The following is a 21,261-nucleotide window of genomic DNA, read 5'->3' as shown; positions in this document are numbered from 1 at the left end:
CGGATGTAATATATCGTGCTATGTATGTATAGTTACACATGTGTATCGTGTGGAATTTGTTGCATGAAATTATTTGAGCGTAGGAAATCAAATCATATATGGTTAGGCTTAATGTATATTAGCAATGCATATTCTCTTTATCTATATATGAGTATTTTGAATTGTTGGGATGAAATGATGAGGCATAGGGATTGAATTGGATAATAATGTGTAGGATTTGCCTGTGTTATAGCGATGATATTTTTGTAGACGTGTAATGTTTGGATGGTTTGTGTAGATAGATCAGATTGTTTGTATGTTTTGTGGTGGCACGGTTAATGCAAATGGGGAGTTTGATAAGATGATGGAGCAAGTATTGAAATTTGGGGACCCTCCTTGCTTCGATGAAATTGTTACTCGGGTTAGGTCAGTTATGAATGTAGATATATGTAGTGTAACCGTACATGGAAGGTTTGATGCCGGCCGGGGTGGTAGGGCTCACTATATTGTTATAGAGTTGGCATTGTAGAATGATTAGAAGCTGTACAACGATTGTGTGAATGGTTCATAAGTTTATTGCGCGGTGTTGGTAGTTGATGTGGGTTTCGGAGGAAGCCTGATGCCATCGGTTCAAGATGTGATGGGCAGTATTAGCCAGGAAGTGAAGCCTGTTGAGCATTTGACTAAGAAAATTCCTGCCATTATCCCAGAGGTTGCCATTGTCTTCGAACTCGCCGATATTACTGTTTCGGAGGTACCTCATGCCTCTGTTCAGGAGGTAGCTCCCAGTGGTTGCAATAACTTTAATTTGGCTATGGTATGTAACGAGTTCAGCGATGATTTTTTTGAGGATGCGGAGGCCCAAGGAAATATCGAGGATACACCAATCTTTTCGTCAAACAGTGAGGATGAGGTAGAAGAAGTGGAACATGCATATGGTGTTTAGTAACAACACGTGGGTGCTGAGGTGGAAGGAGAAGCGGGCGAGGATGAGGAGGAGGTTTGGTGGGATGGAATTTACATGGAGCAGTAGATGAGGACACCAAAGGTTGTACATGTAGATGTGCCCAAGGTGCCGGCTACGCGGACATTTTATTGACTAAGAATGCTCTTTGTGATAATGGCTTAATGTATATGGAGGAGGAACAAGACAATGAGAAGGAGTTTATTAAGAAGGGGATGATATTTGATAGTCTTGAGGAAGTAAAGTTCTAGTTCAGGGACTACTCAGTGTGGCACCACAGGCTGTATGATGTGATTCATTCTTATGCGAAGGAGAGGTACACTATCAAATACCAGAGAGGTTGTGGATGGGGTGTATGGGTCCATCTTATTCCAAGCGATAGCCGACGATGGAAGGCCACAAATGTTCGACAACCTCACACTTGCGAGTCAGCGAGGCCCGAACAAGTGCACTCCAATGCACAATGAGGTACCTTGGTAGGCGCATCACCTCTATCGTTTGGGCAGATCCGGATACTACTGTGACATCTCTAATTGAGTCTATAGTTGGGTTTGCAATTATCGCGTGTTGTATGACAAGACATGGAGGGCGAAGCAACACGCCATGGAATTACTATGGGGAGATTGGAATGAGGCATACGCGAGGGTATCTAGAATCTTGGATGCAATTTTCACATTTGAACCCTAGGACTAAGTGGTTCATTTCATCTGGTGGCATGATGGGCAGCGATAGTGGTGTCATGAATCCCATCATGCAGCGTGTGTTTTGGTACTTTCCTCAATACGTGTAGGCCTTCAAGCATTGTCAGCCCGTGATTAGCGTTGATGCCACTTTCTTAATGGGAAAATACAAGGGTGCACTAATGATTGCTTTTGGTATTGATGCAGAGGATCAGTTGGTCACCCTAGCATTTGCATTGACAGAGGGAGAGAGGAACATTAGTTGGTATTGGTTCTTGTACCTAGTTTGCCATCACGTAATTGGAGCAGTGCGCCAAGCCTGTATGATATCGGATCGGCACCAGGGTCTCCTTAATGCACATACAGAACAAATGGAGGGTTACCCTCCTCTTATGCACCGGTGGTGCATACGTCATTTTGCTGCAAACTTTTGGAGAAGACAGAAGAGCAAGGAGGTAATAAAGAAACTGGAGATACTTTGCAAAGTTAAAGAGGAGAAACAGTTCAATAAAAAGCTTATAGAATTGGAGAAGGTCTTGAGCGAGCTTGCGACAGAGTGGTTGAAGAGCGAAATGGCTAATAAGTGCAAATGGGTGCTAGAGTATGTTGAGGGTGGTTGTAGGTATGAAACAATGACCATAAATATCTCGGAGGTATTCAACAATGTCATTAAAGGCATCCGTGCAATACCAGTATCTACCATCATGGAGTACACCTTCTACAAATGCAACTTCTATTTTATCGATCGGTATAAGAAAGCACGTAGTGGACTTGATACTGGTGAGGTGTTGGAAAAAGCTATCACTAAGCATCTCACAAAGCAGGGGGAAATATCTGCTACCCAAGAGGCATACCTCTTTGATCCAAAGAGCTATGTTTACAGCGTTACATCCGCACTTCAAACTAGTGTTAGGGGTGAGAGCTTTGGCAGTAGGATCTGTAGAGTAGACTTAACTACAGCGAAGTGCACGTGCAGGACCCCGCAATTGCTGCATGTCCCGTGTTCTCATGTTATCACAGCATGCCGAATGAGAAGAGTGGACCACACATCTCCCGACTATATGACCCTAATGTATTCTAAGAGAATGGCTCTGAAGACTTGGGAGTCCACCTTGGAGCCTTTACTTGATTCTTCGTAATGACCTGATTACAATGGTGATGAATATGTGCTAGATTGTGGTCTATTGAAATAAAAATCAGGGAGAGAAAAGATAAAATGTCTTCAAAATGAGATGGATGATTGCAATAATGGTTATGGTGATGACATGTACGAAGGTGGCGACTTTGATGAGGTGCCTATTAAAATAGTTGCTCCACAACACAAGAAGGACCCAAAGAATCAGCCAATTCATAGGAAAAAGGAGGATTCTAGAAGGGGTAAATCGTTGTTTGGTAGAGGTGAACTATTCAATATTGTATTTTGTTCCATGTCGAAGTTTTTTATATATGTTGGCAATTATGTTGTTTTTTTCATTATCTAACGACTATGTGACAATTCATATTGCAGGGTGATAGCGCACCCTGATTACCCGCTCCTTGAGACGTACTACAACATGGATCACTGAGCACACCTAATGGTCAACAACAGTGAGGTATGATTTGTCTGTAACTGCTACATATAATTGCTAAGTAACATGCATGTGTAAATAACAATTTCAATTTACACCTTGGCATGCAGGCGTAGTGGGGACCATGGCAACCTTGGGGGATGCGCGTACCTGCTGCAGGTGTGGATGTGGGAGCGGTTGCCTATTGGTAGACCCGACCGATTCCATCCTAGGGTATGCATTTTTCTGCTTGCATTGTTATTTCTGCTTAGATTATTATTTATGCCATTTATTTTATATGTTGTATTTTAACTGTAGGTTTAGGAGTTTGAGGATGAGGTCTTGATGCGGACCGTTGCTTTCCTTTGAAAAAAACGTCAAGGCCATGACTAGCAACTCAGGCAGGCAGTACCTCTTCTACACCAATGAGCTCGACTGCATCATGCAAAGCCACTTGAGTACAAATGGATGGGTATTTTTGGTTGAAATACTTTCACATGTCAGTTGACATTGTTGTTATACGTTTTTCATTTTCAGGTGATGTGGGAGCCATATGACTGGCAAGAGATCCTTGGCATGTGACTTAGCCCTTTATGCACACTGGACATGGAGTATTAGCATTCTGTTCTGCCACTTATTTGTTTCTTTATTGTTGAAATCCATCTGTCGAACCATGCAATGAGGCAGTTTGGGAGGTTGCAGCGTACGCCTCCAGACACGGCCTCCATGCTGGTGACCTTTCACAAGTGAGTAAATATAATTGTCAACCTAATTTGTGGCAATGCTTCCATGATTCATTCCTGCATTGTTACATTTCTTTTTGATTTTGCCGTATTGTAGGATTGACAGGAGGAAGCAGGGGGGTGTAAGAGATCGGTGGGACATCCACAACACCTACTTGCTGTAGTGGGCTAGTCGGGCCCAAACTATAGTGCAAGGTGGGCCCTACCATGACTACTTGAGATGGCTGCACAACAACTCCAGGTTGACAATCAAGCCATCTCGAGTTGCGGTTCAAGCAGAAGATTTGCATGACTCTAATGATGAGAACGACCTGGTAGATGAGTACAATCAGATTAGTTGCCATGGTCGACAGCCTGAGCGTGCCCCACTTCACAATTATATAGTACCTGTAATTCGTGATAGGTACATTGTATTGACTCATGGTTCATACCGTACATAATGTATTGCATCGTGTTTGCAACACCAGTAGCTCGGACGCCTTGCAAATGAGGCTGGACAAGCGCTGCTAGTCCCATAGGGTTCCGAGGAGGAGGTCAGCCACCTCCGCACCTTCGTGGAGGTAATAGTTCATGTATTAACCATTTTTCTACATTTCCCACATTTTGTTGAGTATTCGAATACACTCTGACATTTTCACCAACTTCACGGCAGAGGGTTCGTAGGAAGTGCTGTCGCCTGGCGTAGATGATGAGCTGCACGACAACGCTGGATGCAGCACTAGCACCAGGTGGTACTTCTTCCTAGCCAACTACTAGATACACGATAGCTTCGATGCAGCAGACACTTGTGCACTATGGTGTTCGGGCCCGCAATGGTAGTCACAGTGGTAGTGTTGTGTGCACGTTGTTGCGCACTATCTCAAGGACTGCCTCTACCTCTTTGGGAACAGCTGCACGTGGGAAAGGTAAGGCTCCATGCGAGGGACCCTTCGAGAGTGAGGAAGACAGCTCGCAAGGTGATGACCCATCCTATAGGGCTGATGAGATTGGGAGCTCACAGTTTGCAGGCGCTTCTCCACTGACACAACCTTTGCAACAGCCGCTGCGTCAACGTGACAGGGCTAATATTGGGAGTGCCAATGTCCTACTGACCAACCCGGGCGGTGAACGGAGAAAGAAGAAGCCATACACACCACAGGTCTGAGTTAATTTCAATGTGTTCAGTGCTTGAATAATGTCATTTGTAGACTACCTTGTGTGGACACGTTAGTCTCGTCATGTTGCTTGTGTTGCTTGTGGTATCGTCGTGTGTGGACTACCTTGATGCCTTTGTGTGGATTATATGTATTAAGCCGAATGTTGTTTCGAACCATATAACTTTGCTGTCAAATGACAATGTGTGCTACTATGGAATTGCATTTCGATTATTTATGAAAGGATATCAAATGCATTTCCAACAATTGCTACAACCCTCGATAAAAGAAATGGACCGAGTGTACAATTTTGGTATATGTGAATTATATGTCTCTGCTAGATTGAATTTGTGTATCGATGTGCCGATACATTTGCCCTGCTCTGCTCTGCACTGCCTAGCTGTGGTTTGTCACGCCAAACTTAATGGCGTGACTGGAAACACAGTCACGACAATACTCTTGAAGTAACAAGGCATACAGCCTTCGAGGCAGCATACATGCTTGTCATGACAAATGTAGTGGCGTGATAGTCTCTTTAGTCACGCCAATCTCCCTGGCGTGACCCAACACAGCGTCACACCGGTCTCCCCTCAGTTCATCGTTGCTAGTGCGCCCCTACAAGTAGAAATGGACTGGCACAACACCAGCTTTAGTCAAGCCAACTAACTTAGTGGAACACATCAAGGTGTCACGCCGGCCCTTTTCCTCCCACCTTGATCCCAATGAGTCCCTGCAAATATAAAAGGATTGGCATGGCACTAGCGTTAGTCACACCAAGGAGCTTGGTGTGACGCAACAAGGCGTCATGCCAGCCCTTTCCCTCCCACCTCGACCCCAGTGAGCCCCTGCAATTGCGATGCCCATGGTGTGACACAATATTTGCCAAAACTTTGGCAATAATGAGCTGAAAAAATTGCGATATCAAAATCAGGGTAACAAAATATATGCCTAAGTTTCGACATATTTTGCCTCATCAACTCAAGCCTAATAAAATGAAACCTCGATAACATTTTAATGTCAAACCAAGCAATGGCAACATTTTGTCAAAGTTGGAGAAATTTTTAAAAGGCATTTTTTGACTCTTACGAGCATCAAACAATAAAAATTGGTTAAAGAAAATGAAATACCATATTTTTTAGTCTTTTACGTAAAACATAGGCTAGGTTATCGTGGTAGTATTTGGCCCATCATTGTCTCGGGGAAAAAATATATTTGGCCCATCATAAAGGATTTGCTTGCTAATGCATTTGCACTACATCTAACAATGATCGAACTTGCAGCATTGCTTGGTTCACATGGTACAATCGACGATGCTTACACATGAAGTTCATAACATAGTAACGTTACTACAACACACTAACCATATACCAATCGAACTAACACCTCATGCTAATTGTCCGCCCCATCATAGACCAACTCATCATCCTCGTCATCGTCCGGGACAAGCATAGGCAAATTAGCAACAAGAACATTCATTGTCCCCATTTGCACTGCCTTGGTCGCTGCCTCTTGACCCTCCATGACTCTCCTCATGTGTTTGGGATACATGACACAGGTAAAAAATATGAGTTGTCTTTTTACAGTTCTCCAGATAGCTTGACAGCACCATCGGATGACGCTTATTGTGCCATGCAATCTCATGATCCACCTCCTCTTTATCAAGGTACGCCTCCCATGAACATCTCCGCGTACTCTATCCCCCAAAACAAATTCATATCAACTTCCATTAACATGGTACAACCAACATAGCATATCGAAACAGAAAATAAAGATAATATGCATAAAACTAACCATGTCATTGCCAACCACATGCTCGCATTAGTACCCCACACCGAGTTCGAAGGGCACTATCTCGTATCGAGCTTTGACACCACAAGTGCATTTCCTTGGACGACATGGTTCTATCACCATATTCCCCTTCACTTGATCTTGGACCTCCTCTATCCATTCACCTTCGGGATCGTATAGTAAATCCCAAAAGTTACAAGTAGCACCATGACGCTGCATTCAAATTCATGATACAAGTTACATGACACCCAAATTTACCTCAATCAACTTGTAAACAAGCATCCATGCTCAGTTTTTACCTTTTTCATCCCTTCACAACAAAAGTAAGGAGAACCCCCAGAAGGTTCACAAAGCACGCTGCGCTTCCCACAGTTGCACAATGGAGGATCCGCTACACGTCTTCTGCTCACTTCCAACTTCTCTTTATCCGTCAATTTTGGTGGATTCGGTGGAGGAGGAGCCCAATGAATAAACTTGTCATATGGCTTCGGATACTGAGTAAACCGTTTCACCTTCAAAATCCTAGGATCATACATCTCAGGCCTATCAATCCATTGGAAGAAGTAACACATATCTCACTCATGTAAATTATTAAAACATCATATCAGCAAAAGTCATGCCATGTGCGTCTACCCTAACCCATAATAAATATACACTCACAGGATAGTCCTTGCACATGTAGTAAGCGCAGCCAGTAATATCTTCATATAGCGACTGAAGAACCACAACAGGTTTACCACAGTCACAGGTCGGGATGGGGAGAGTGGGAGGAACGGGGGCATCTTTGCAACTAACATTGGGATACTCCTTACCGATATGTGCCCACTTTTACTTACGCCATAAATTGGAAGTCATATCGTACAACTGCACGAATGCGAATCCATTATGAATTTAACATGCACCAAACACTCTTACAATCAACACTACCATATATGATTTAATTTCCTACGCTCAAATAATTGCATGCAAAAAAATTCACACGATACTCATGCCTAACTATACATCCATAGCACGATATATGACCTCCGATCTAACCCAAAACGTATAAATTTCATAGATCATCATCAACACAATCCTAAACCCTATCTACCCTTCAACTAACAATGCAAGCCAAAAAAACCAAAAAATACTTAGAGAGAATGGGCAAATTACCTTTCTACGACACTTTCCCGTGAAACCCTCCTCAAATCAGGTCCGATTGGAAGATGACAGAGCCGGGGGGGAGGGGGCGTTGGAACCACCTCATGTACTCACGCGTGGCTTGAGGAGGAAGAGGAATTGCGGGAGAGAAGGACCGGGGTGTTCCCATGTATGTAGCTGAGTCACGCCAAAAGGATTGATGTGACAGGTTGTCGCGCCAACTTCCATGGCGCGACTCAGGCTTGCCACGTCGACGAAATGTGGCATGGCACCGGGGTGGCCGCCAGCGTGGCTCCTTGGTCACGCCAACGAGATTGGCGTGACCAAGGCGGGAGTCACGCCAAACTCTTTGGCGTGACCAAATGGGCTACTTTCTGGAATTTTAGATTCACGCGTGCTATTATTAAAATATTATTTTAAATAGGCTAAAAAATTTCCCCTGGCTCCCCTCACATTTATTGGTAGCAAACAAGTGGTGGGCGCGTCCTGTACCATATGTGCAGTGTATACTACGCAGAGTGTCATTCCCACGTCCCTCACCTTATGTGCAGGAGTGGTCTCTTATCGAGGGGTGGAGCCTTTATACCGTATATTTCACGACCGAGGTCCTGATACTCCGAGGTGCGGAACAATGCCATGGTGATGGACAATTTGTGCTGGTACTAGGGCTTGGCCATAATGATAGACCTATTTGTTCCGCTACCGCGGGCTTGCCCAAGGAGGGTTACCACCGGTTTGTGGCCTCTGAGGTGGCGGAGGTTCACCTACTCAACGCGATCGAGGCTGATGCATTTTAGGTGGTGGAGGGTTTTGATCTCGACACGAGTGGTAGAGAGTTTAGACCTCAATGCGATCAAGGCTGATGCCTTCAAGGTGATAGGGGGTTTGGACCTCGACACAATTGAAGCTGATGCCTTTGAGGTGGCAGAGGGTTTGGACCTCAATGCACGTGATGAATAGTTTGGACCTTAATCGACCAAGATTGATGCCTTTGAGGTGTATAGGGTTTGGACCTCAAGGCGACCGAGGCTGATGCCTTTGAGGTGCGAAGAGTTTGGATCTCGACACGACCGAGGCTGATGCCTTTGAGGTGCGGAGGGTTTGGACCTCGACGTGATCGAGGTTGATGCCTTCAAGGTGGCAGAGGGTTTGGACCTCGACGAGACCGAGGTGCGGAACTAGTACCACTGTGATGGACTTTTGCCATCGTGGTGAGCTTTTGGAGGTATCTTCAGTTGTGTGATGTGTCACATGGCGATTCATTGCATTATAAAGTACAATGAGCTAGCAATTAACACATAGACATGTCAAATCAATATGCGAGAGAGTAATGCAGGTACTTCGCAGCAAAGAGTAACACCGCCTAGACTTAGACATGTATATTTTCAAGGCATGTTGGACATGTGTATTTTCAAGGCACGCTGCAGTGTGCTCTACCTGCAAATGGTCCTACTTAAGGACTTAAGCAGTGTGGTACCACTCGATCGGTCCTGTTTTTTATATGCATTATGCATTTATGTGACGATAGTGTTGTCGTATTGTCATCTAGCCAACCCCTGTAGGATCAAATGGTACAAGAGCTAACCATTTTAGATTCCAACCGTCTAGATAGATTCTTGTTATTTTTGTGCAATTAAAAAGGCAGTGTGGGTACCTATAGCAGTCATTTGCGGAGGTAGCCTAAGGCGGTGCTAAGCGCGCTGCTTCTCTATGAGCAGCTGCGCGTAGAAGGTGTCGATGCAGTGGTACGCCTCGGCAAGCAGTGCTGGGTCCACGCCGTTGTTTGCCATTAGGAAGAATCCGTGCTGCTTGCCTACCTCAGCCACGCCATGCGAGATGATAGCGCCATCATGCAGGAACTCACTAAGGTCCACCACTGATGTGGCCATCTCCTTCACAATACCTTGCAAAGAACCAAGCTATGCTAGATTTGTCAAGTCTAGGAGCCAGTGGGTGTGGACGTAAACTGGATGAGCTGGTCATCGAGTTTGTCTGAAGTGTAGGTGTAGATACACTTGACTTAGGTGTTGATATGCGGAGGCAATGGTGATGAGGATATTGCTTTCACATGTAGTCCATTAGTCATGCCCATTGAGCTAGACAATCCAAGATCAAATCCACCTCGTGTTGTCTAAGAGGGTGCAACTCCTCCTAGTGTAGCTGGTGTAGCACCTCCAACTGAACTAACATTACGTCCTTGCCAACCAACATATCCTCCCATACTAACTCCATCGTGCGGACCTTGATTAATACTAGGTGATTGAGCTTGAAGTGATGTTGCCGAAGCTCCCACCTGAGGTGTCGGCCGAGGAAACTGGTCTTGTTCTAATCGACGTGCATCCACACCTGAGCGAGGACTCACCACGGTAGTTTGGCATCCTGGAAGAAGGCAACAACCTCTTGGTTCAAATCCGCACCGTGCGGATTTGAACCAAGATGGTGGAGATCTCGAGGGAGCTTGTCACGGTGGATTGCAGGAGCATGAGCCCCTTATCTCCGCCGTGTGCAAACATGGAGGACAGCCGGAGCGCGGAGCATGACCTCCGACATGTAGGAGGGCCGCAGCGCAGCTTCCGACGTTGAGTAGGGTTGGAGCTCGGAGGATCTGGCTCAGAGGAAAGTGCAGTCCGGAGGCGATGCTAGAGGGTGGCCTGAGGCGCAACACGCTGGAGGGGATTGCTCGGAGGAGCGTCCAGAGGGGGCCTTCAGCATGGGGTGACTCGAGCGCACAATGAGCAAGAGGGGGCCTTCGGAGAAGTGTCTATCCGAGCGCAGGTGAGCCGGAGGGTCTAGCATGGAGGCGATGCCAGAGGGTGGACTCCAGTGTGGGAGGCCATTAGGCGCAGTGAACCGCAGGGTCCTGCTCCGAGGGGTGTCCGAAAGGTGGCCTCTAGCTTGGGTAGTTTGAGGCGCGGCGAGCCGGAGAGGGCAGCTCAGATGAGCGTTCGGAGGCGGCCTTCATTGTGGGGTGAGTCGAGCGCGCGGTGAGCTGGACGAGGCCTTTGGCGTGATGACAGTTCGAGCGTGGAGGTGAGCCAGAGGGTTGTTACGGCGGGGGACTGAATGGGAGCCTCCGGTGCGGGGCGGCCTGAGCGTGCAGTGAGCCGGAGGGCGATGCAACGTTGAGCCGAAGGGGCCCTTCGTCACGGCGGCATCCCAAGCACATGAAAGTGAGCTGGTGTTTGAATCGGAGGTTGGCTTCCATCGACTTTGAAAGGATCGGTGATGTCCTAAGAGGGGGTGAATTAGGACAACTAAAACTAACTGGCTCCAAAAACTTCACAAGATAAACCTATATCAATTTCTATCTAAATGTGCTCTAGATTCATCTAGTACGTCTACTCTATCGTTCAAAGGTTTGCATCCTATAGCCAATCCTAACAAACTACTCTATGAAGGTAAACATGCAAGGATAGATTGCAAGAAGTAAATGCGGAAACGTAAAGATGGTAGAGAGAGCAAACTTTGCATAAGAAATCTTTATTCTCTGGTATCGATGGCATAAACGTTAATCCTAGTTCACGTTAGAGTAGCCACCTAGGTTATAGCTCCCGGACGGCATCCGGTCATGGCCCTTGAGCCACCAAGATCTCAAGTGAGTTGAGCCACCAAACCACTAAGGCAACACCTCACCACAAGCATCTCTTTTGGTCACTTACCGCCGTCTTCACTTTGGAGCTTGAGCCACAAAAGAAAGGGTCTCCATGTCCCCGTACAAGAGTCTTGCCGCCACTCCACACCAAGTCGGAGAATCAACAAGCTTGAGCCACTAAGGCCCAACCTGTCGGTGAATCACCAAGATTCTAAGGTGCCGGCGTACCATTTAATACAAGCTAAGATCACTCCTTGATCATCTCTCTAGGCAGCAACACCTAGCAACAACTCTTTCTAGGGCTATTAGCACCAATCACTTCCTAATCATGTGCTTAATTGCCTTTGATGATCACTTTAAACACTTTGATGGCTTGGATGTCTTCTCAAGTATCAGCTTCTCTGGACTCTAGCACATTCAAATGATCGAGTGAGGGGGGGGGTATAAATAGCCTCAACGCGGTGAACTAGTCATTGCTCAAATGACTCTAACAGACTGTATAGACCGGATGATCCAATGTTAATAATAGTACCAGCATTGGATCATCTAGTGTGTATAGCAGTACAAACTAGCCATTGGAACTCCACTCAAATCTATCTGTAAACGTCGAATATTCTGGTGTAACTTTTAATTCCATCACTAGGCCATCTGATATGTAGACTTGAGCCTGATCGAGACACTTCTTCACTGTTTGTTGTCCGATGTGTGTAATCTTCTAATTATCGGACCATTCGGTGAGTTCAAAGCTCTTCGGCATTGAAAATTTTTCTAGAAAATACTCCGGTGTGCATTTCTCCTTAACATCGGACCATCTGGTGTGTTAAAATTGCAGAACATCTTCTGAGACAAAATACTCCGGTGTATGCACCAATTAGAGCACCAGATTATCCAATGAGGTCTTCACTTTTCTTCTTTGAGTCAAATATTGCACTGAGCACCGGACCATTCAATGAGTTCTTCCTTCTAAGCACTGCATCCGGTGAGTGCATTTTCTTCTGAACTCATCCAATTCAACCATTCTTGAGTTTGGCTTCGATGACTTATTCATGTATTACATCCATAAGATCTACTAAGACATATACTTGACAAACATTTAGTCTCATTGACTATATTACCATTAATCACCAAAATCGCATACAAGCTCTAAGAGGGCTATGTTCGCTACTGACTTCACGCTAGAGTTTGCTGCAGAATGGTCACAAGCTCGGAGCAACGTTATGGTGCACGAGGTTCTAGGTGTGAGGATACGGGCACCATGCATCCGCTCATAATATCAGAGAAAAGTGTGCTTAGTTGTCTGCATATGCTGTTACAGTCTGGTCCGTCGGATACAAATATATGCCCGCAGCATGGCTCGAGAAGGAAGTTTGATTCGAGGTTCCCTCCGCAGTCTGATCTGACAGATATAGGCTCCTGCATCCGCTTATATATGTGAGCCTATTTGTCAGTGTCATAAAATTATTTTTATGCGAGCAATCAATTATAATCTTAACTCTTGTATCCGCTCATATAGTCTCAGATTCGATAAACCAAACAGAATCTTAGCTCAACCTGTCCATACATATACAATCAACTAAACATTTTTCTTTTCAACAAATATGACTCTATACAACCTATTTCTCCTCAATTTATATATACAGTCTATACAAACTAACTCATACGAGCATCCAATCACCAAGTAAGATCCAGTGCCGTTCCAACGCCGGATATGGATGCCCAGCTCTGACAGCAGCCAACCGGGGCCATAAATAGAGTGGACAACAAGCGTCGTGAGAGCCACATCGCCCCCGTTAGTCCCAGCAGAACAACAAACGTAATGACGAGGTTATCTCCCAGGCAAACCCACTCGCTTCTTCAGCTTCCTTCCTTCACCACTTCTTCACCCATCTCCCTCTCCCCACACAAACCAATGCAAACACGAAGCGGCAACCGATCCGATCCCATTGCTTATCCCTCCTCCCTTCTCTCAGAACACCAACCATTTCAAATTAAGCATATTTATTTTAACTTTAGATTATAAAAAATTAATCTAGTTTGTAGAATTTATGAAAACACTTCCTTACCGGATCTGGATTATAGATCGTACTATTTATAGTATTATTTAATTTATAGATTGTAAGAATTAATTTTTATACGCTGACTATGTTTATTTTTATTTTTATTTTAAAGCTAAAATCTATAATCATAATATAAAATAAAACAGGACTTACCATCACGAAGATTGTTTTCTTGAAAGCAGGAGAGAAGCCAAGGAGAGAAGCCACCCTTTACCTCCTAGTATTCTATTTCACCTAATCCCATCGCCCCCTCTCCTCCCCCCTCGTCCTCGTCCAGGAAAAGAAGAAAAAAAAAATCGAGAACCGCAAACCCTCGCTTTCTCCGATCGAATTGCTCGCACCCCGGGCAACCACCACCAGTTCGGCCGCTCCCCACCACCAATCTTCCCCCGCGCCGGATGATCTAGGCCTCTCGCCCGCCCGTGCCGATTTCCCCCCGAGCTTCCCCGCGCGGCGCCGTGGCCATGTCGCTCACCTGAGGATACGGTCGGTGGGCTGTTTCTTGCGAGAGTCTTCCGAGTCCCCAGAGAAACAGCCCGGGGGCGTAAGTGAGCGATCGATTCGGAGCTGTAGGCGAGGCGTCCGGCTTGGTTGGGGGTTCCGTCTCGGCTTCGGCTTCCTCCTATTCTAGCTTGGAAGCTAGGCTTTGCTTGGTTGGGTTTGCATCTGACGAGGAGGAGGGGGTTGGTGGTGGTAGCGTGCACGGTTGGTTTGGGGGCCGGCTTGATGCGGGACGGCGCGCAGGCTCCTCGCCGGGGCGGGGGGTTCTTCTCGGCGCGGTCGCTCTCTAACTACATGCGGATCATGTCGTCGGGGGCGTCCACGGCCGCCTCCACGCTGCGGTCGGCGGGCGCGTCGCTGGTGAACTCGATCGCGAACCACGAGGAGGATGGCAGCCGTGACCAGGTTGGTTTGCTTGCTTAAACAACTCTATTGCTCCCCCTTTTTGTGTGTGTTTTAGTTTTAGCCTAGGAAATATAGCCTCGCTAATTATTGGACACTGTGGAAGCTTTTAGTTGGTTCACGTATGCGTTACTTAAAATGAGCAAAACCTGTATTTATGGCTTGAAAGGACTGCCAATTTTGTTCCTGCCCGAAGATATGTGGAATAGGATTTGTATTTATTGTCAGTTTTCATGCATTTATGCTGACCATTGTATCACTCTCTTGTTTAAACTGGAAACTCTTCTAGTAGTATGTTACTATTGTAGTAGGGTACGTGTTAATCTGTAAGCGAAGTGCTGAGATGATTTGAATGTTATCGGACATGTCAAGCTGTAGACTTGGAACCATACAGATATCACAAATAGACAAGTTAACTTTAAGTTCTGCTTGTAATTCTTGGGATCCAAAAGGTTCCTGTTTGGTTGCGACATTAGGCCACCATATATTCTACATCCTTCCTCTTGCATAATGAATCTGTTGTAATTAGAAGATGAAGACAGGAAGTTATACTCTGATCTATTGACTTAAGGATTTCCATCGTGTCATGGACATTAAACATGAACTTACCATGGTCCATACAGTATCACAAATTCTTGTAGGAAATTCTTCCATTTAACAATGTGCAAGCACTATTCTTATATGTCATATGATTTGCAGATACAATGGGCTGGTTTTGATAAACTCGAGTGTGGGGGTGGCATGCTACGACAAGTTTTATTGCTGGCATACAAATCTGGCTTCCAAGTATGGGATGTCGAACATGCTGGTGATGTAAGGCAGCTAGAGTCCAGACACGATGATGCTGTTTCTTTCATACAACTGCTAAAGAATCCAATTGCCACAAAAAAATGTGAAGACAGATTGGCAGATGTACGGCCATTGCTAGCTGTTGCCTGTGATGGAACTTACACAGGAAATGGAAACAGCCATGATACTAATGTCCCTGTTTTCGATGGAACCAATGGTGCTTTCCGTAATATAGGCAGTGAAAACCTTCCTACTGTCATTCGCTTTTATTCATTGAGGACCCATGAGTACGTGCATACATTGAAGTTCAGGTCAGCTGTTTATTCCATAAGGTGCAGTCCGAGAGTCATAGCTGTTTCTCAGGCTACTCAGGTATGCCATTTCCACTGTTCCAAAGTGGTGTTTGGATCATGAGTGATCCTGATGGGAAAAATACTTTTTGCAGATACATTGTTTTGATGCTGCGACATTGGAGAGAGATTATACTGTTCTTACCAGTCCTACAGTTGCACAAATTTCAGGTTATGGCCCACTCGGATTGGGCCCTAGATGGATTGCGTATTCTGGGATTCCAGTTCCGGTTCCAGATACAGGACGTGTTAGCCCTCAGCTTCTTAGTCTGTCTCCCTTTGTTCCACCTCCTGGTTCAAACAGCAGTGTGGTGGCATACTATGCAAAAGAATCAAGCAAGCAACTGGCTGCTGGCATTGTAACACTTGGTGATGTTGGATATAAGAAGTTGTCAAAGTATTGTTCAGATTTCATTCCAAATGGTAATGGTACTATAAAGCAAAGGAATTCTGGCTACAAAGCAAAGGGAGCAACAAATGGGCACCTCGTTGACAGTGAATATGCTGGAATGGTATGGACTTCTTCACAGTACATATAATCCTGTCACCCCATAGGTGTTAATAGAATTGATTTGTCACTGTTGCGAACTTTATTACGTTATCTTCGTATGCTAGTAGTAGTAACAATAAACTAACTGTAAGGCCATAGGGACCTTGAAACCCACCTTACCAGTTGGCTAACAGTCTGATGATGCGGCTGTTGTTCCTCAGGAAGAGGCCAGGGCTGATCTTCCATATCCTGCCTTGTATATAGCAATACAAAAATATGCTTTTGGCAGATTCTTTACCACTTGACTTTACAAACCAGGCGTTTTGTTTAGTTATTTGCTTCTAGCCAATAGAGTAAGAACTATGTTATCCCTTGATAGTCGATACTAAAGCAGATCGTGTAGAAGGGAAGGTGGATAGTTAATTCTATGGTCTGGGTGGAATTGAAAGATGAGTAGCCTAATGGGTGGGGGTGGATGGAAAAATTTATTCTTACCCCTCTGATTAAGTGTTTGTTGTAAACAAATGTTCTTTTCTTTTTGCAAATTACAAGTACCGTTATCTTAATATGATTATGTCATATATGTCTTGGCTACTTCACAGAATGTTGACACGTCGTCTGTTCCCTTTCCAATGACAGGTCATTGTTCGAGATATTATCTCTAAATTATTAATAGTTCAGTTCAGGGCACATACTAGTCCCATTTCGGCACTTTGCTTTGATCCCACTGGAACTTTGCTGGTGACAGCTTCTGTTCATGGTCAAAATATCAATGTTTTCCGCATTATACCTCCTCCACATGGGAGTGCATCGGAAGCTGGTCAAATTGGAACCTATTTTTATCTGTACAAGTTGCAAAGAGGCATCACCAACGCGGTAAGCTGGCAGACATCTTTCTTGCTCATTATTTGTAATCTTGGTTGACTGGTAATAGTATCACTTTTGTTATAGGTTATAAAAGACATCAGCTTTAGCGATGATAGTGAGTGGATAATGATTAGCTCTTCAAGAGGAACTAGTCATTTGTTTGCAATATCTCCATATAGTGCATCAACAAGCTTTCACTACAGCGATAACAACCCTGCAGAAAATAATTATGTGGTGGATTCATCAATTAAGCCTACTGCTCATTGGTCCCAAAACTCAACATCCTCTTTGAGTCTCAGTCAGAAGACACTTTTCGTATCTGGACCCCCTGTTACATTGTCTGTTGTTAGTAGGATAAGAAATGGGAGCAACTTATTTAAGGGTGCTGTCCATGGCGCTGCAGCATTGGCAACAGGTGTTTCCAGTCCGATTTCTGGTGCTGTTGCTTCAACATTTCACAACTGCAAGGGTGCTGACATTAATTCAGATGGCAGTTCACGTGGCATGAAGTATTATTTACTAGTGTTTTCTCCATCAGGAAGCATCATACAGTATGTTCTTCATCTCTCAGCCGAACAGGATTCTGGGTTTGATTTCCCCTCGGGCCCCATTTCCTATGGATCAGAAAGAGAAACTGATAGGAAGTTTGTTATTGAAGCACTTCAAAAGTGGGATGTTTGTCATAAAAGAAATAGAAGAGACAGTGCTGAGAGTTTCACATATAGTGATTTTGAGAATGGAGAAAATAATAAACTTTTCCAGAAAGTGATGAAGAAAGGAACTAGTATCTATCTGTTCGATTGTGCTGATGAAAATAAAAAGCTCAGTGCTGACGAAAATCGTAACTTCTATATTTCTGAGAGTGAGTTGCAGACACATGTTGTGCAGATTCCACTCTGGTCGAGATCTGGGGTATTTTCTTACACCTTTCCCTTCCAACGTCACATGTCTTTTCTGTTTGATTGACATGCTTGTACTCGTAAATTGTAACACCTGCTTGTTTACGATGCCAGATACACTTTCAAGTAATGTGGGGTGGAACTTCAGAAGCAGACAATATTGATACAGTTTCAGGGGAAGTTGAAATAGAAAAAATCCATACTCATAATGTAGAATCAAGATCGAGGAATCTCATACCAGTCTTTGACTCTCTTCATACGTCAAGGTTTCAACAGACAAGGTATGCTTTAAGCTTGCATTCCTGAGCACCTGTCATTAGTGATTAATGTAAAGTCAATACTGCTATTTTCGTTAGTGATTGATGTATTAAGTCAATAATGTATTTCATATATGTGGTTGATAAATGCTGGCTGATTTTTGTTAGATAACTCAGAACTTTATCCTGAAATGAGAAAGGTTTGCTGATATTCTTTTGTCTTATTAGATTTCCCCTGTGCTCACTTGTATCTTTTTTCCCTGTAGGTTGAACACTCCTGATACTAACAGGTATGGACTGCTGCAGCGGCAGAAGTCTGAAATTTCAGAAGATGGTAGACTCTCTTGCAGAAGCAGTTGTAGTTCTTTGGACTGCATGTCTGAAGGCCCCAAAAGCTCTGGTGACAGTGCTTTCAGTAAATATGTAGTAGATGGTAGCGTATCTGCTGTAAATAAGAATCCAAATGTTAACAGCCATGCCGAGCTTGTAAATAATACTGGGAGCCTTAAGTCAGAGGCCCAGCTCGGATATGTAAATAGCAAAGAGGATGGTGAAGATAGAGAGCAACTCCCAGACTTGTGATATTGACGGTGATCAAGGTTAGTGCTTTAACATTTTTTTGCCCTTTAGTCACGGGCTTTTGCATGCCATAGTGCATATGAACTATCCTACAATGCAAATAACCAGTTACATACACATGCCTAGACATGGTTTTTGTGTGCACTATCGCATTGGTACTCATGATCATTGGCTCTCGACATGGTTTGCAGATGATCGTTGGTGATGGAGGAGCCTCTTTAAATGCTGAAGTCTTCATTGTGCGTGTGTAGTTGAATTCTTTGATTTCTCCATCCGGAGTTCTTGACCTCTCTTCTATAGTTCTATTTATAGGCATTCATGAAAAAAATTACCGATAAAAAGATAGAAAGGGAGGTTGAATTATGGCCCTATGAGTGTGGAAGCTTTGGTTCTGTGAGTTGGGGTTTCTATCTTAAAAGAATTTGTACATAACAAGATTGATCATTGCATGCCCAATAATAGCACGTAATTTGTGAATATTTAAAGGGTGATATATGTCCAACTCCATACTAGTGTCAGCTACTAGAGATCTTCCACTGGTTCACATATGCCGTCTCCTTCGTACGTTGCAACTGGACCAAAGGCACTTGTTCTTCTGTAACCTTTTGTTTTGCCTATAGTCAAGAAGTTGGTTGTTTGGGGTCGGTGACCTGTACATAGCTGTGGGGGAGATATTTCCTAAGATTACGCATTTGTCCTCCATGTAATATTGTCAATTTTCTTGGGAAGCTTCTTTTCGCAATGTTTATCTATTGAGAAAATTAAAAATGTAGCTAGTATAATATTATCAATCTCTAGCCCTGTTTTAATAAGTGTTGTAGCATGTCATCTAATATAAGATTATTCCAGCTTTTATTTTCTTAGGTTTAATGTTGGACCGTGCTTATTGTGGGCTTGATTAAATGCTATGAAATGAAGGGGATAAATTGAATTATTGATGATAGGAAAATGGCAAATTTTGTTTTATGACCTGAACTTTCGTGGTATCGGCTATTTCACACCGAACTTGCGTATTTAGCTGAGGGACCCTGCAAATATATAGTCATTTGCCACAGGACACTACCAGTTATGAGAGGTACTAAAATATGAATGATTTAGGAGGAATCAGGGGAGAGTTCAAAATTCCCCAAGTGCTCGTGCGTCTCAGACGGTGAGAATCTTCTTCCTCCTGGAGCTCCTTCGCCAGCTCCTGCTCGATCGCTCACTGCGCCGCACCTATTGGACCGCTCGAAGGGGGCCGAGACGATGGCTGACGGTAGCGCACGGAGAAGGTGGCAGTGATGGTGGCGTTCCGGTGAAGGGTAGGGGAAACGGAGGAAAACATAGGAGATGATCACGCTCGTGGTGCTTCTGCCCGATGCGGAGAAGATGACGCTCCCAAACAGTGCTCTGTCAGTGAATCGGTGTCACACCCCATGGCCGCCGGCGGTGAGGATCAGGACGTGAGGAATTCGACAAGCTCTCACCGGATACAATTCCGATGGCCACCAGCCGGATCGCCGAGATGTGAGAGGATGAGGAACAGGAAGGGGGTAAGTTTCAATTGATTTTCATCGGTTCCATTCTCGATGCTCCTGGGTTCTCCTTTGTAGAACTGGTGATCCCCTAGCTTGGGCCGTGGGCTTGGTCTTGATGGCACAACGACCCATTACACTATCCAGCATTCGAGCTCATATGGGGCATGAGTTACTTTCGCCCCCACCAAAAGTTGCTTGTCCCAAGCAACATCATTGCCTAGACAGCAGTCCTTAACACAAGTATGCAGTGCACAACAACCAGCAAAATCAATGCAAAAACTTGTTTTCTTGAAGCACCATCGACAATCCTGCCGTGAAAACTGAAATGCACTCACTTGCCAATGGAGCAAGTCATGTCCTTGCCTCTCTGCATCTCATCAGGAAAGTACTCCATGGCATGCAACATATTGCCTTCATTTCTCATCATCCGATGAACCAAATGCTTCTTCAGGCCAACAATATGGGTTATTTGAACATTTCGGAAGACTTCTGAATGAACTGAAGACTGATATATCACCCATTCTAGAGGCCAATCCCATGATAACATACCTCCAAATACCAGGATCCCATTGCCTAATAGAAGAGTGTGCCTTCCTGTACTCCACATGCTCCTCAGAATACATGTTACACACCCAAAACTGCCACTGCACCAGGCTGCACCAAAGCACTGGGACATCATTTCCATTGAGACCTGTATCTCCACACACAGTCTTCTCACTAGGGGCATAATTCATACAGCCATGATTCCAAAGGAGTGCAAACATCAACTCCGGAAGGCACCATCTATGAAAATCCAGTAGATAAGACTCAGCAAATAATTCAGATTTCAAAGTTCTATCACTGAACTGCATGCCAGAAGCACCACTTACATGCGTTTTGTTTAGCTCACATGTCCCTGGACTACAAGCATTTCTTCTCCATGATTGCATACCAGACACATATCTACGGCATATTGCTTTTGAATTTCCCAGGGCTAAAGGCATTGCC

General features: G+C 44.6%; 1 protein-coding gene across 1 annotated transcript; it reads left to right on the top strand.

The window, feature by feature from the left end:
• The first annotated feature begins 13,814 nt into the window (after positions 1-13,814).
• Positions 13,815-19,236, top strand: LOC133922231 (autophagy-related protein 18f-like). The gene is made up of 8 exons (XM_062367468.1): positions 13,815-14,529; positions 15,226-15,687; positions 15,761-16,177; positions 16,795-17,031; positions 17,107-17,934; positions 18,036-18,202; positions 18,445-18,777; positions 18,949-19,236. Exons 1-7 carry the CDS (start codon positions 14,350-14,352, stop codon positions 18,758-18,760), a joined length of 2,607 nt encoding a protein of 868 aa, XP_062223452.1. The 5' UTR covers positions 13,815-14,349; the 3' UTR covers positions 18,761-18,777; positions 18,949-19,236.
• Positions 19,237-21,261: the final 2,025 nt, after the last annotated feature.

Source organism: Phragmites australis, chromosome 1, assembly GCF_958298935.1.
Source record: "Phragmites australis chromosome 1, lpPhrAust1.1, whole genome shotgun sequence".
Classification (NCBI taxonomy): Eukaryota; Viridiplantae; Streptophyta; class Magnoliopsida; order Poales; family Poaceae; genus Phragmites; species Phragmites australis.
This window is presented reverse-complemented; position numbering and strand designations above follow the sequence as displayed.